At 36.7% G+C, this 14923-nt stretch overlaps 2 protein-coding genes across 2 annotated transcripts; one reads left to right on the top strand and one right to left on the bottom strand.

Moving 5' to 3' along the window:
* Positions 1–1706: 1706 nt before the first annotated feature.
* Positions 1707–10178, top strand: kar (monocarboxylate transporter 10-like protein kar). Its single transcript, XM_069052971.1, has 3 exons — positions 1707–2125; positions 6095–7204; positions 9788–10178. Exons 1-3 carry the CDS (start codon positions 1852–1854, stop codon positions 9823–9825), a joined length of 1422 nt encoding a protein of 473 aa, XP_068909072.1. The 5' UTR covers positions 1707–1851; the 3' UTR covers positions 9826–10178.
* A 1339-nt stretch (positions 10179–11517) lies between these two features.
* On the bottom strand, positions 11518–14877 carry Ufl1 (UFM1 specific ligase 1). The gene is made up of 4 exons (XM_069052958.1): positions 14583–14877; positions 13864–14533; positions 11886–13305; positions 11518–11835 (listed from the first exon to the last, which is right to left on the bottom strand). The coding sequence occupies exons 1-4, from the start codon at positions 14654–14656 to the stop codon at positions 11708–11710; spliced, it is 2292 nt and encodes a 763-aa protein (XP_068909059.1). The 5' UTR covers positions 14657–14877; the 3' UTR covers positions 11518–11707.
* Between the last annotated feature and the right edge of the window lie 46 nt (positions 14878–14923).

The raw sequence follows: 14923 nt of genomic DNA, 5'->3' as shown, positions 1-14923 counted from the left end.
GTATTATCTGTAATAGTGTATGTACTCCGGCAAAATTGCCGTGCCGCCGGGTGGTGGAGGGTTAAGATAAAATGAAGAAGTAAAATTTACTTCACTGTCAGTAAATACATACATATAAATTTGGCTTACATGTCGCTATGGAAATGACATAAATAAAACAATTCGTTTTGTAAATATAATAATAATAAAAATGTCAGGAGAGAATTGTAGCGAAAGTGATGGATGTTTCAGTTTCGTATAGATACTCCTTCATAATTAAAAAGTACGTATTATAAATTCTGCGGTTTCTAATTTTATACCCGAAGTCTTACATGGAAACTCTGATTTGTATCAAATGTTAAAATGACGTTTACGTTTTAACGGCCGAAATAGGATTTCGCGGCCTGTTTTAGGTACGGGAAGAGCTCGTTTCGCGTACGGTTGCACAAAAAATTCTTTTTGTTTTCACATAATCCTAATACAAACCTCCTGCTTAAAAAAAAAGAATTAAAGTGACAGGCGCCAAGAAAACGTAGTCAATTTAATGTAGATAAAACAGTATCCACTGTAGACAGCAAAGTAAAATAACAGGTGCCAAAAAATTGAATGTCTGCCAAATTTTGAAGAAAAGTAAGTTTTCTCATTTATTCAACGCTATATTACAAAAGCTAATACGATTATTGCATCACTTGCTTTTTGGGCAACGAAAATGAAAATGTCTGGTGAAATTTTGAAGCAAGAATTTTTACGAAATGTCTAGTAGTCGAAAAAATTGCAGTAGACGAGACTGTAACCAATAATTGTATTCAAACAGTTAAACTTTCAATTTTTAATTTAAAATCGACAAAAGTGGTTTGTCCAATCTCCAATATTATTCCTTTTCGCAAATTGCAAGTGTCAAGTTTTAAGCGAACCACATTTACAAGGTTGTGGTTGAAGAAAGGAAAAGGAGGAAGTAAAATATTCTATACACATATATTTAGGCGGTTTTTATTTTAACAATCCTTTCTCCGCACCTACCAAATTTTGTTGGATCAATATTTGATTCATCTTTAACGTTTAGGATTCCATAAATCGATAGGTACGTCGTTAAAAACTATTTTTCCTTAATTACTCATGATAAAACTAGTAACCAGTTGCAGAATATAATAATATAACTAAACTCTTAAATGGCTGTACTTATGAAGTACGTACGCTCGGGACAACTTCCAACAATTTTTTTGAATTCGTGAATGAATTGGCCTTTCTTTCAAAACGTTGCCAACAAATACTGCTCACTATACCTACTTTTGACAAGTTAATTTTACAATCGATGGAAAAAGTAAAAATTTCTTGGATTTTAGCAGTTTTGCAAAAACCGAACGGAATCTACTGCAAGAAAAAAGCTTGATCTTTTTAAATTCTTTAGTATCTGAAGAGGTATTAGATGTTAATTGATGGTATGGTGTTTTTCACGATGCTGCATAACCTGAAACCAGGATAAGAAAAGATAAGGAGACCCCTCGTAGTGCAAGATATAGGTGTTCACATCTCACGTGGCGCGTTCCTCTTACTCATCGCTCCCAGTATCAGTAGTAAAAATAGTAGTAGGTGTTTAGCGTAGTGTACGATTATCGCCAAAAAGCAGGTAGAAACGAACGATCGCATGATCCACCACCTCCTCCACGAGAAAATAATACTCCGATACCCATCGGTTATCACCGAAATTCCGAAAGCGCGCAGGCGCCAACATCAAATCGTAATTCACAGTCCCACGCGCACTAGGTCAGACCAGAACCTCACTCAGCCGATGTTGTCCACGTGAGAGCCGGCAGTCTTCGATCTTGCATTACACGCGGTAATGTGTCAAGTGCCTCGAAAGTTCTATTGAAAATGGTGGAAGACTCCGGAACAAACCTCCTCAACCAAAAGCCGCACCTGATCAGCTCCAAGAATGCCCTGAACGGCGCCACCCCGAAAAAGGACGTCGACTTCGAGGAGGACGGCACGCCGCCCGACGGCGGCGCCAGGGCCTGGCTGGTCATGGTCGGCTCCTTCTTCTGCAACGGCATCCTCTTCGGTGTCATCAACTCCTACAGCGTGCTCTACACGGAATTCCACAAGATCCTCGAGGACAAGGGCTCCACCAACCCGTCTGGCGAAGCAGGTGAGAACCGAAATAGACTCCAAAGAAGTTTTATTTTTAGACCAGGTTTTGTCTTGTATGTATTTAAACTTAGGAATCAATTGAGGAGTTGTGGACTAAAATGGTGTTCTATGTGCACGTGCTCGCCGGCATTGTGTTGTCAATTGGTGTTCCGAGGAGTTGCTGGTCTTTTCGTTCGTTTAGGCGAATTTTACCGCCTAACCGAACGGTCTTGTCGCGACTTGTTCCGGCTATTTACCCATGAGAAACAGATTAAAAAAATATCTATTTTTATTTAGGTAGTGATTCACTTTCATTAACATTCTTTCCGAACAATGCGGACTTGTTACGGAACCAAATATAACAGTCTAGACAGTCACGTTCGACCGTATTGACTGACAATTTAAGCAGAGAGCAAAAGTCTTATTATATCACAAGCCTATTAGACTTATTAGTGAGTCTCCTAGAAACGGGACCACCAAGCCGTGAATTTCTTTCATCTAAAAATAGTGTCCAAATTGTAGCATTTTTAAATCACACAATTTTACTTGTTCCCCAAATAATCGATTTCGTTCCTCAGCTTCAGCTTTGAAATTTATCACTGAACCAAGTTCCTTTTATTTATTCACTCGTTTCCGTGAAGTGATAACTTCCTCAGGAAATTCGGTGACGTTATTGATATCTGTCGTTTACTAAAACAGGAATGGGCCATCAAAGCACACATTGTTCGATAAGAGCATGTGGTAATAAGAAAAACTAAATGCAAATCTCGTGCCAAGCGGAAGCTTGAACTTCTACTTCTACGAATGTGGCCCATTTGTAGTTCAAGGCTGTTTGTCAACTATTACGTATACATTTTTAATGCCATGAATTATTTATTGTAGCAGAAGGTTTTAGGAAACATTGCAATCTGTAATGTTCCCATTTTTTTTTAAACCAAAAAATTTTCAACGACGGCGACGTCGCGTAATCAACACAATTTTACTTTTCTTTCTAATAATCATAATTTCTAGTCGAACAAGTTTTTTGTGTGGAAAACTTAATAAAAAGATTTTTTTTCTAATTTCGAACATGTTAATTTCATTTTTTGATGCCTTTTACATAAAGAAATACATAATTCCACAGGTCTCAGCCTTGATCAAGTATTTGTTGAGGACAGTGTTGAATTTTATTGTAAACGGAAGACGATCGACATTGTACTGTGTCACTCTATTGTTGTTGTAGTTTTTGAATCGGTTAAATCAATAGTTGATTGGTTGTTCTCGAATTTGAAATGACGCAAAAAAAATTAAACTTAGGATCGTAAGTTTATACAATAAACACTGATTATTAGTAAACTTATCACTACAGTAACTGGAGATTTTTGCTAATTATAAACATGATTCGGAAAATTCTAACAAAATTTGCGATTTGGGATGCTCTGGTCGAATTAATTTTTATTGGCTATTAAGGCGATAATAATCTGACCCCTCGCTTTATGTTATTACAATAATACATAATTCATTAGCTTGGAAACAGCAGCCGTTGTGGGTAGTTGATAACATTTTATCTAAATGAACGATGACCAAGACCACAGCTGAGTATCTGTTTACATTCGCAATCATTAGAAAAAAAATATATGGTTTTCAGAAACACGCAAAGTATAGTGTTATTCAGTTACTACGCTAGTCCTCTTTCAGTGGCATAAATGCATTAACAATAATGAGGAAGCACCACACTTTTGAAACTCGATAGACATGAAAACCTACAGCTTTTTTGTAGTGGTCATGAGCTTACGTACTTAAAAGTGCAGCACATTCAGTCAAAGTGCTGTTAAGTTATTTCTTGTTCATTTTTATTAAAAAAAAAATTAAAAAATCCAAACAAAGTAAAATAAAAAACCAGCAACTCTTGAAGCTTCATTTTAAAGAATTTCTGAATTAGAATGTTGTTTTTGCAATTAGTATAAGTAGAGTCTAAGTCAAAATGAAAAACTACAGACACTGCGTCCCAATCTCAAATTACAACCGGCAACATCGTTTAGGGGAAAATGAAAAAAGTAGGGCTAAGTTGTCATCATTAGTCGTGCCAAAACTGACAAATTGGAATCATTTGCCAAAACTCTCGGAATAATTGTACAGTTAGAGACACGGAATTTCAGGCATCATTGTCAATATACTGTCAAAAAATGTAAAGTAGGCTTATGCGACGATATTGATTGACATGCGATTGACGTGAACAGAAAATAAATTTTAAAATTTTACTTTTAAATGTCACGTTAACAATAAAAAGTAATTTACATCGCAATTTTTGGGTGTGACAGAAAAATTCCGTGTCCCTAATTGTATTGGGTGATTCAAAATGATTGTGGATAAGTGTGGCAACTATGTGACAACTGTGTGGTGAGGTAAAGTTGACATTTGTATGACATTTCATAAACCTGCATTTGATTTTTTTTTATTGCTTTGCATATTGATTTGACAATTTTGAAAATTGCGCGACTATGAACTGTCAAAGAAATGTCAACTCTATGCTATCCACACAGTTGCTACATAAATTTTCGTACTTAGTTGCCATACTTATCCACAATCGTTGAATCACCCAATATGTGCTGTATTACGCAAAACTTTACCGGGACTTTTTTTTAACTTTAAATATATTCCCTATGTTCAGTTTTAAAAAGCACAGATCAATGCATTGAAAATATTTGTTCTGCAACCAATTTATACTCGACGCATCCGTGGTTATTAAATTTTGAAATATAACGCTGTGCCAAAATCAAAAAACCGTTGCGGTGCAAATGACGTATTTGTTACCGTGATAAATAATAGGAAATGTCATGAAAAATGTGTGTTATTTGCAGCACAATGTTTTTTTGATTTTGGTGCTATGGCGGACAATAAATTTAGGCCGGCCTGTCATTGGCTTGACATCAAAATGTGAAGCTGGCATTATGTTCAACTAACCCCATTTTCGATTTTTGTCATTCTTGTCATCGTGACAGCGATAATCAAAATTAAAATTGGGAAAAGAAGCGTGCACCAGAGAGAAGTGCTACTACAAATCAATTATGCTAGTGCGTCATGATCTGTAAGTTACGAAAAGGGCGAAGGAAACGCCAAACAGTTTGAAAACCTTCACTTTGACAAACTGACACATCAGTCATAATGACAATAAATGGTCGCTTGCATTGACTTTTTTGAAATGTCAGAAATTTGCCGGCCTAAATTTATTGTCCGCCATAGTACAGCGTTTATGTAATGTTAAAAATTGTTTCGATTGATGGAAATTGGTCTATCGGGATAAGTGAAAAAACGTCACGCACATTTTTTAAGTTCTGATTGGCATGGTATAAAATAAATGCATTACGTGTGTAATTTAATTGATTTTATCACAATAATAATTCAAACAACTCGTAATTTTTTTATTGTCAAGTTACGTCAATTTTGACGTAATGTTGGTTACTTGATTATATGCATTGATGTGTGTTTTTTAAAACTGAACATAGGGACTAAGTATGGACTATATTTAGAGTTAAAAAAAGGATTAGGAAATCGGTGTCGAAAGTAATTTAAACAAGCTCTAATGTAATAAAGCCATTCACCATTATCAAACACCCCATTTCAAGAATATGCTTTCCTTTGTGAATACAATTTTGTTTCTTTCAAAATATGTGGATGGGCACAATAAATCTGACAGATGTGTCTACACAAATGTCAAATAAAAACAGAACTTTTGAAAACGTACGACGTAGTTTCAATCATACTAACATCTCAATGAAGCAAGGTTTTGCTGAAACTCCAACAAAGAAAGTTATGCAACCAGTCATCATTTTCTTCATTTCCATTTCGAAAATTTGATTCTGTCTTGAATAATTTGTGTTCTCGAGTGAAACCCATTTTTTAAATAAAATTCAGATGAATGTCAAAATTGACAAGTGACAGTTTATTAAGTTCGTTAAATTTTGGGTTCGGTTGTCTGAATCATTCCGTAACTGTTATTTCTTTTCAGCACTCGTCGGCTCCCTCGCCATGGGCACAACGTTCTTAGTGTCTGCAGTAGCTGGAGTCCTAACGGACTTCATCGGCCTTCGAAGAACAACATTTCTTGGAGGTCTTATAGCATCTAGTGGCATGTTCCTATCGTCATTTTGTGTCGACAATAAAATAGCTCTTTACATAACGTTCGGCGTTATGTATGGCCTGGGTGGCGCTCTGGCCTACACCCCCTCGTTAGCAGTTCTCGGCCACTACTTCAACAAATATTTAGGCGTAGTAAACGGAATAGTAACTGCAGGCAGTTCCGTCTTCACCATAGCAATGCCATACGTGATAGCCGCATCTTTGAAACGTTTCAAAATCGAATGGACTCTCCGAATCTTAGCTCTAATAGCCAGTCTGATAATGGTGTTCGCGTTCCTCTTCAAACCGGTCAGAACGACAAAGTCCAAAAAAGACATGAAACTCACCGACGCGTTCTTGTCCGTCTGCAAGAACAAGAAGTATCTCGTGTGGGCAATCGTCATAGCCGGTTCGTTGTTCGGCTACTTCGTTCCGTACGTCTACATGCAAGACTTCGTGAAAAAAAGTTTTTCCACTCCCGTGGACGGCAAACTCCCTGTACTTTGTATCGGGATCACATCCGGTCTCGGTCGACTCATCTTTGGCTACATCGCGGATTCGCCCAAAGTCAACAGAATTCTCTTGCAACAAATGGCGTTCTTCAGTATTGGGGTGTTGACCATGCTTTTGCCAGCGGCGACCGCCTCTTTCGGATGGCTCATCGCCATCACTTTAGGCATGGGTCTTTTTGACGGTTGTTTCATTTCCGTTTTGGGCCCCATCGCTTTCGATATTTGCGGTAAAGATGGTGCCACGCAAGCCATCGGATTCCTGCTAGGTACGTGTTCCATCCCTCTCACTGTGGGACCCTACGTCGCCGGAGTCATCTACGAACACGAGAAGAGCTATACGATTCCGCTCATCTTAGCAGGCATACCGCCCACTATTGGGTCTGTCCTGATGTTTCTGACTCGGTTCGTCTCGACGAAGCCTTCGAATCAAGATCCAACAGAGCAGCCTCTCAAAACACCAAATGGGATTTACAACAAGACCAGCACAGGTAGGTTATTAGAGGAAGGGGCGTTGTCCACCGCCGCTCAATTAGACGATAACAGGAACGACTCGAACAAAAGGTGCTACACTTATTCGGTGCTGTGAAATTCATTTGGAATTTGTTTTTGTGATAATGTCAAAAATAGATGAATGATATTGTGATATTGTAAAGTAGCGAATAAGTGTTCAGCTGCAGCAAATGCTATTTTTGTTACATTGTTTTAAAATAGGAATTGTTGTGGTTTTTAAATATTTTATTTTAGTTGTTAAAAAATTCGCCACTTTTATTTTTTACTCGAGAAAAGTGATACAGAACGAGGGAAACGAGGAATCTTGTTTGATCTCATTAATAATATCATAATTTGATATTACGAGTAATAACTCGTAGCATTTCAGTTGTACCGAGTGTAACAAAATCCAAAAATAAACCAGTTTAAAAATGTACTCCTTCGTTTTTTACAAATGCGATCATTTAAATGCTATTTGTCCTGCCAATTGTTTGTACAGTTGGTGTATTTATTACAAGAATTCTCTTGTCTAGAAACTATCTTGGACTTGACATTGGATTGTATCATAAAAATACGCCACATTTTGTCGCCTTTAAGTTTTCTAAACTCAGTTTACTTTAGAAGTTTAGACTACTTTATAGTGGCACCCGTGGCACCCTTCAGAATAAAATACGCCAGCTGTAAAAACTGTTATTATTAGTAGGTCATGTGATCACTTGGAATTTGCTCAATAGAAATTATTGAAAGGTTAGAATAAATTGATAATCATATTCAATTAAATTTAATTCAATGGAAACTCTAACCGGCTTCCAATAAATTTCAGTCTTCAGTTTTTGTCCAAGATAAAACTATATGTTAAAAACGTAGAGGGTTAAAAACATATCGCATAATAGCTCGTTTTTTTTGACCTGAGTAACCAAAGTGATTTTATTTTTGTTCTATTGAATTACTGCAAAATTAAAATTCTTTTTAGTAGGTAGGTAGGTACCTTTTTTGTTGGTGACAATCAAATTTTGAAAACATTAGTTTGACGGCACTTAATATGAAAAACGCCAATTTACAAAACAAACAAAACAGTGTATTTTTACATGTTTTCGTAATTCGGTAAGAAAAATGGACAAAATCTATACTTAAGTAAATGTCGAAAAACCATTGGGACATTAATATCGGGTGTTAATTTAAATTTATCCTCTAACAAAGTAGGCGTTGAAGACTCGATTCTGAACGCACCACGGATTAGCTGTTTAAATCTAACCTCGTTGTTTGTATTTTTACTCTGCAGACTGACGAGTGGTGCGTTCACAATCGACTCTTCAACGCCAACTTTGAGGATAAATCTAAATGAACACGCGATATGATTGACATTGTTACTTCTTTATTACACCTTTATTAGAAAATATGTAACTGTGAGTTAGCATCATTTGGTTAAAAAGTCAGCAGATTTAATAAATGAACACTCGATATAATCTTACTTTATGGTGGCAAACCTAAAATACACAAATTTTTAACAAACCACCTCATTTAACCTCACACTAGGGAAGAGGGGGAACTGTATCCTTATCTTCTAATGTAAGCTTAAATCACAACAAAGACGCTACTGAAGTTGCCGGATTTGGTTACTCCGGTCAAAAAGTGCTGTAGATTTAGAGACATTCATTCGAGTGCTGTTGATATTTTACAGCCAATGATATTTTATCTGAACAGCTGGTGACTATTCTGTGATAACTTAATCTTGTCCTAAATAAGAAATTTTGAATTTTAACCGCTATGAAAGCAGCAGGGATGACTATCTAGCTGCTAAGGTCCTTGAGAATGCGCCGCGATGTCTGATAGTGAATCATATTTTATTATTTTCCGAATGTTTATTTATCGTATCAAGGATGTTCTGTCGAAATAAGATTCCAAAAGCATCTGTTTACGTCTAAATCCTACAATATAATACTGCCAGAACGAAACTCTCGTCTTAACCGGATTAATTTTTTCTAAGTAATAACGACGGACCAGCCGTTTGTAATTGCAGACGTCGGTCCCTCTGCCTCTGCCTAATTGATGTAATCTCTTTAATTAATAGTGTCTCGAAGACGTTGTACATTTAGGTATTTCTAATAGTAATAGACCATGATGTCTAGTTGTAGCGGCCAATTGAAGCAATTATGAGTGCAATTGCTGCGGCGAACCTGCGACTAGACATAATCTTCCACTATTTTACTATCAGTGTATCGCTGTAACATTGACAATTATTAGTAATTGTCTTGATAAAGTACGACATACGCGATTCAATTAATCATCTCGTAACTGCGTATAAATCAAAACGATGGTGGCCGTTGGGTCACGTGGCACGCGTTTTGCTCGACACCGGTTCACCCTCTTCAGTAGATGGTGCGGTGTGCGGCGACGTTTTCCCAGTTCGAGAATATTTTATCGACACGACGAACCCCAGGTTACAGCGCTACAAACCCGACTGGTCTATCGATTATTCAAAAGTAGTTACTTTGCTTTATTTTGTTATTGTCGAATGTTCGACGATATTGCAAGCAGAATACATAAGAAGCATTGGCCTAATACGTTTGTTATGTTTGCAGAGTCCACGGACGACCGCTACGAAGATGGTCCCGTTTGATTTCCAAAACATGATTCTCGACTTAGTTTTAAAGTACCTAATCTAGTTGATTTTGCTTTCATTTATTCTGCTGGCTATGTCGTTTTTTATTTAATTTTATTTTTAATTAAACGAATTGTTGCATTTATTTTATAATTTTATATGGTCGCAATAACTTGATATTGAAACTGTTGTGATGAGTTACGGAACTGCTATCAATGTTGGACAATAATGATAACTGTTGTACAAAAGGATAATATTGTCCGTTTTGGAACCGGCTGACATGGTTATGTTAACTTATTACATATCAATGCAAAGTTATATTTTATTGACGAACTGTACGAAATTGTTAATAAAAGTATTTTTAAAGATTATGAACGTGCTAATTTATTAAAATGTGAAACGCTCCCCACGGTATTGATACCAAAATACTACGCTGAATTTGGTAACAACAAAATACACGTGGATTGTTTATCATCATTATTTTTTACAGTACACAAACAACTTTTATAACAATCATCCTACTGACAGGTGTTCTGTGAAGCGCTTTCGTTTCCTCTTCACTTCCCGATAAAAAACACCACGAATAAATAGATAACCACGTGGTAGGCGGCAATAACACTGCACTTGTGACGTTTTATATTTAATAAAACTGATTACTGTGCATTGTACGGAATGAATTGCGCAACAACAATCAAAATTAAAATAGACTTTATTACAATATAAAAACGTACACCCAAATGGTGTTTTTTTTCAGCCAACATACTCGGAAATGTTACTTTCAACGATGAATCTACGTAGAAATTGCGTTTGGTACTTAACGCTTTCAATTCAGTCCGGCACCTTTAGCACCTATCAACAAGATCATCCCCAATATGATCACGGGCGGAAATGCGATTTACATCATAATCGCATAGATTTGACTTCGCACGATGTGTTCTTTTCATGCGCACATTTTTTATTTTTAATTACCCAATTGTATTTCTTCCCTTATTCGTCGGCTAGAAGTATAAACAAATAAAACATAAAATCTTCTCTTAAAATCGTAACTGCAAAAGCTTAGTCCCTGGAAAATTTTTATTGCAAACCCTGTAATAAACATGACGAACTCATAAAAAGTTTAATTTTCTAATGTTTCGTGATGAATGGTTAAATACATTTTACGACCGCATTTACAGTTGTTGTCACCGTTGACATGACAGTTAACGTTATTCTTGTTGATAAGTACAGGGTTATTGATGATTGAAGTCGAAGTAGGCGTGAAAACTGAATGTAAAATTTATGGTTGCCGCTCCACATAAAAAAACATCAAAATGATGTGAATATAGTGAGTACAGACCGTTCACACACGGGAGTTAAATTGTCAATATTTTTAAAATTGATTGGAAAACAAATCAATATTTCTGGATTCAATCGTTAATTTAACAAAAATAAATAAAAATCTCATCACCGCACTTTTCATCTAAAAAATGACAGTGACAGCGACAAAACTGACAGTTCACATGAAAGCGGCAAAAATGTAATAACATGGGCATGGCCTACTTCGACTACAATCATTTAGAATAACTCTGTACGTCTGTATGCAAAAATCGGTTGACAAACTACATTATTAATAATTACGGTTGGATGTGTTATGAGACGAACAATGTAAAGTTCATCAACCGCCGATAATTCGTTGTTAGAAAATGATAAGAAGGTTAATAAAACATCGCGTTCCATTTTTTGACGAGGTATTCTTCTTTAATGTTTGTTTGTTTTCAAAATACACATTTTTTACTATTATTTTACAATTAAATGACAGTTGAAATATGTTAGGTATGTACATTTTTACATAAGTTCGCCTGGGGGATGCAAAAAATAGCACAATTACATTATTAAAAATCTAGAAAACATTGAAAAATTGTTAACTCTTCTCGGTGCCCGGTTTTTTAAATTCGTTCGCAATATTCTTAACAACTTGCATTTTTTCTTTCAGTTTCTCTTTAGCATTTTCTGCTTCGGTTCCACCGCTCAGCATCAAAGTAACGAAATCTGCGAACAAAATTCTCAACAAAGATTTTCGCAAAGTCTGACGACATTACCGTGATACGAGGTCAACTCCGCGACTTGCTCCTCGCTCAGATACTGCTTCAAGAACTGTAAAATGGAAGCTACGTGTCTGCCGCTAGCGTGAAGCATGCACTGCGTAGCCGTAGTGAATATAACTAGCGTGGTCAAATGCAAAACCAAGGCAAGATCGTCGCATTTATTCAACTGTTCCAATAATACATGTTTGTGGTTCAATACTATCGTCCTATCCTTCTTTTTATCGATTTTCTTGATAATCATGCTGCACGCGTTCAAGCTTTCTTCCACGGCAACCATAAACTCGTCGATACTTTGCCCGACCAGCGACCGCACCAGTGGCAAAAGAGATTTCTTGAAGTCCGCCGGCAGATCGTTGACGAATTTGAGTCTCTGGTCATTGTTCAAATTTTCAGTTTGTGTGTTCAAGTTCTGCTCGGCCGCCACGTAATTCAGTATTTCGGTCACGACGTCCGTGCACAACGTTTTCAACAAGTATTTCAAGAGCTGCGGTTGCAAATCGTCGGGCAACAGTTTCAATCCCTTCTCGAATAATCTCACGTCTCCGATCAGCGCATTCAATTTATTTTGCAGCTCGTTGTGGGTCTGCCTTCTGTTGGCGGTGCGATCCGCAATGGTGGTTGCATAAATCTCTGCCGCGACTTCCAACCCCTTCTCGTTCAATTGGGGCAACAAGTATTGAGTCACGGGGTGAGTCAACTCGTCTAAGCCGTCCTCGTCCAATTCTTTTTGGATCAAATCTTGGATGTTCCCGCTGGTGATGATCTCCAAAGTCTGTCTCTTCTCAACAGTTTGCTCAAAATCGTGATCTTCCTCGACGTGTTTCGACCGACTGGTCTTCTTCGTCGACTTAGTTTTGGTCTCACGACCTTGCGTCCCCCCTCCGCTTTTCCCTCCAGCCGCCTTCTTCCTCCTTTCTTCGCGTTTGTCAGTCTTCTCCTCTACCTCCTCAAACTTCTGCGGCTTACTCGACGACACTTGCAATTCAGTTTGGTACTGCTGGTACCTGCCAGACTCTACCACCTGTTTGGCCTTCTCTTTGACGAGTCCGTCGAAATTTTTCGACAAATTTTCGATGAAAGCTTTGCTGATCACGTAGTTTTCGATCACGATCGTTTGTTGTTGTTTTTGTTTGGTAAGAACAGAGTCGAGAATAAGTTTGGTGTCGCTGTCGTTGAAAACCGACGGAAGATTTGATTGGAGGTCGAGGTGTGATTTGCTCGAGATACATTCTTCAACGTCTGCCTCGGCCCTTTCTAAAATTCTTTTCGAAATAGCGCACGAGTTTAAAAAAATTAGTTCCTCGCTGGATAATTGCTTTCTTATGTAAGATTTGTAATCGGAGATGCCCAATCTTGCCAACGAGTCGTACTCCAAATAACCGTTTTGTTTGTAGAAATTGTTCACCCATTCGCTCTATAAAACATATACACTTGAAGAACTCGGTCATCGGAACGACTCAAGTTGTGAACAAACATTTAAATAAACAATATAATACGAATTAAAATAAATAATGGAAGTTATATAAATAATGAAACTGAAAATTCGAAAATAAAGTTATTATAAATAACAATATCAAAGTCTAAGAGCTCAAACAATCCCAAGTGGAACTTTGTCCTTTATTCAGCTTATTAATTACATAACAAGAAACAATTTAAATAAAAACACATTTTTGTCAGATTTTCTTTTTTAAAGATAAAAGGCTAGTAAAAAATATCTACTTCAAAATTTCTAGCTGTATAGTTATCAATAATTACAGTTAAGGCTATTAGCTTATGTGTTTTGTTGTAATTTATCTCTGCCAGTGATAATGTTAAAGTAAGGTAAACAAAGTATGTATTAATTAACATGTCTATTAGTAATTTTTTGACCATGCCATTGCATAATTGCATAAATTAAACTCCAAGTTCATTTTGATAATTTTTTGTGATGTTTCATAAGTAATTATGTATTTGAAATAAAAATGTAACTCACCTGAGACCTTGCATAAACATTTGGTATGTACTGAGCACCAACAACCCGACTTGTTAAAGACCCATACATGGAAGTTTGATCAAAAAGTGAGAAAAACAGCTTCTCACTGATGTTAATATGATTCAAAATTGATGTTACTGGAGTGGGGTGGGTCAAGCCACTCAAAGCACCCCTAACTTTAGCTTTACACCTTGCAATAAAAGATTCAGTGAAATATACTCTGGGGTCATTGCTATCCTGTTTGCCATGAATTATTTTTCCCAAGTGCTTGTCCACAACTTGCTGTTGTAGAAATTCAGCACTTAAATCATACTGTATTGTCAAATCACCAATATTGATTTGCCCCTGTTGTGAGAGTTTTTCATTAATTTCCCCAGCTATTTTTGTTATGTAAGAAGAATCAATCAGTTGCCCTAACACAGAGTGGATGTCTTTTTGGCCCTTGAGTACATCTTTTAAATGAGCTGTGATGTGAGCTAAATCCACTCCTATGATTTTTGCTAGTTCTACTAGATTAATACGACCACCGCTCACATAAAGCTCATTTCTGATGTCCTGGATCAGGTGTGAAGGAGTGAGGAATTCTTTGCCATCAACAGTAAAAATTAAATCTATGATTTTCTTTTCCTTCAGGTATGAGATTATTTCAATGCAGTTGCGCTCTGACAACCTGTAATTTGCGTCTTAAAATAAATTCCTGGAATATAATAAATACTGACTTTTGTGACGTGGAACTCAGCTGCACTTTTTGAAAATCAGCAGCCAGGCGCTTAATTTCCTCCCAATCAGCCATGATCTGTTAATCTTTTCTAATGATAATTATTGGTAATTGTCGTCAAAATAAATAAACCAGCTTGCACGACTTATATAAAAACTTAACTTAATACTATTTCAAACAAATTTGTTCAGTTTATGACAATCCATTCACCATATGGATTCAAGCAAAACACAATTTGATTATTTGACAAGATTTGACGTATCTCATTCTGACAATTCTGACATGTGACAACACTGTGTGACAATTTTATGTGGCAAAACTGCCGATAACATTGAAATCTGT

The sequence above is a fragment of the Tenebrio molitor genome, chromosome 7 (genome assembly GCF_963966145.1).
Source record: "Tenebrio molitor chromosome 7, icTenMoli1.1, whole genome shotgun sequence".
In the NCBI taxonomy this organism is placed as follows: domain Eukaryota; kingdom Metazoa; phylum Arthropoda; class Insecta; order Coleoptera; family Tenebrionidae; genus Tenebrio; species Tenebrio molitor.
Note: the sequence above shows the minus strand (reverse complement) of the source record. Positions and strands in the feature narration are given on the sequence as shown.

What these genes read in the sequence shown, in the direction of transcription:
- kar (XM_069052971.1), top strand. Translation starts at nt 1,852, where the DNA reads ATGGTGGAAGACTCCGGAACAAACCTCCTCAACCAAAAGCCGCACCTG. An exon ending in CAACCCGTCTGGCGAAGCAG is followed by an intron (nt 2,126 to 6,094) that starts GTGAGAACCGAA and finishes ATTTCTTTTCAG; the next exon opens with CACTCGTCGGCTCCCTCGCC. An exon ending in TTACAACAAGACCAGCACAG is followed by an intron (nt 7,205 to 9,787) that starts GTAGGTTATTAG and finishes TTATGTTTGCAG; the next exon opens with AGTCCACGGACGACCGCTAC.
- Ufl1 (XM_069052958.1), bottom strand. Translation starts at nt 14,656, where the DNA reads ATGGCTGATTGGGAGGAAATTAAGCGCCTGGCTGCTGATTTTCAAAAA. An exon ending in CTGAGTTCCACGTCACAAAA is followed by an intron (nt 14,534 to 14,582) that starts GTCAGTATTTAT and finishes CGCAAATTACAG; the next exon opens with GTTGTCAGAGCGCAACTGCA. An exon ending in GGAGTTGACCTCGTATCACG is followed by an intron (nt 11,836 to 11,885) that starts GTAATGTCGTCA and finishes TTTTGTTCGCAG; the next exon opens with ATTTCGTTACTTTGATGCTG.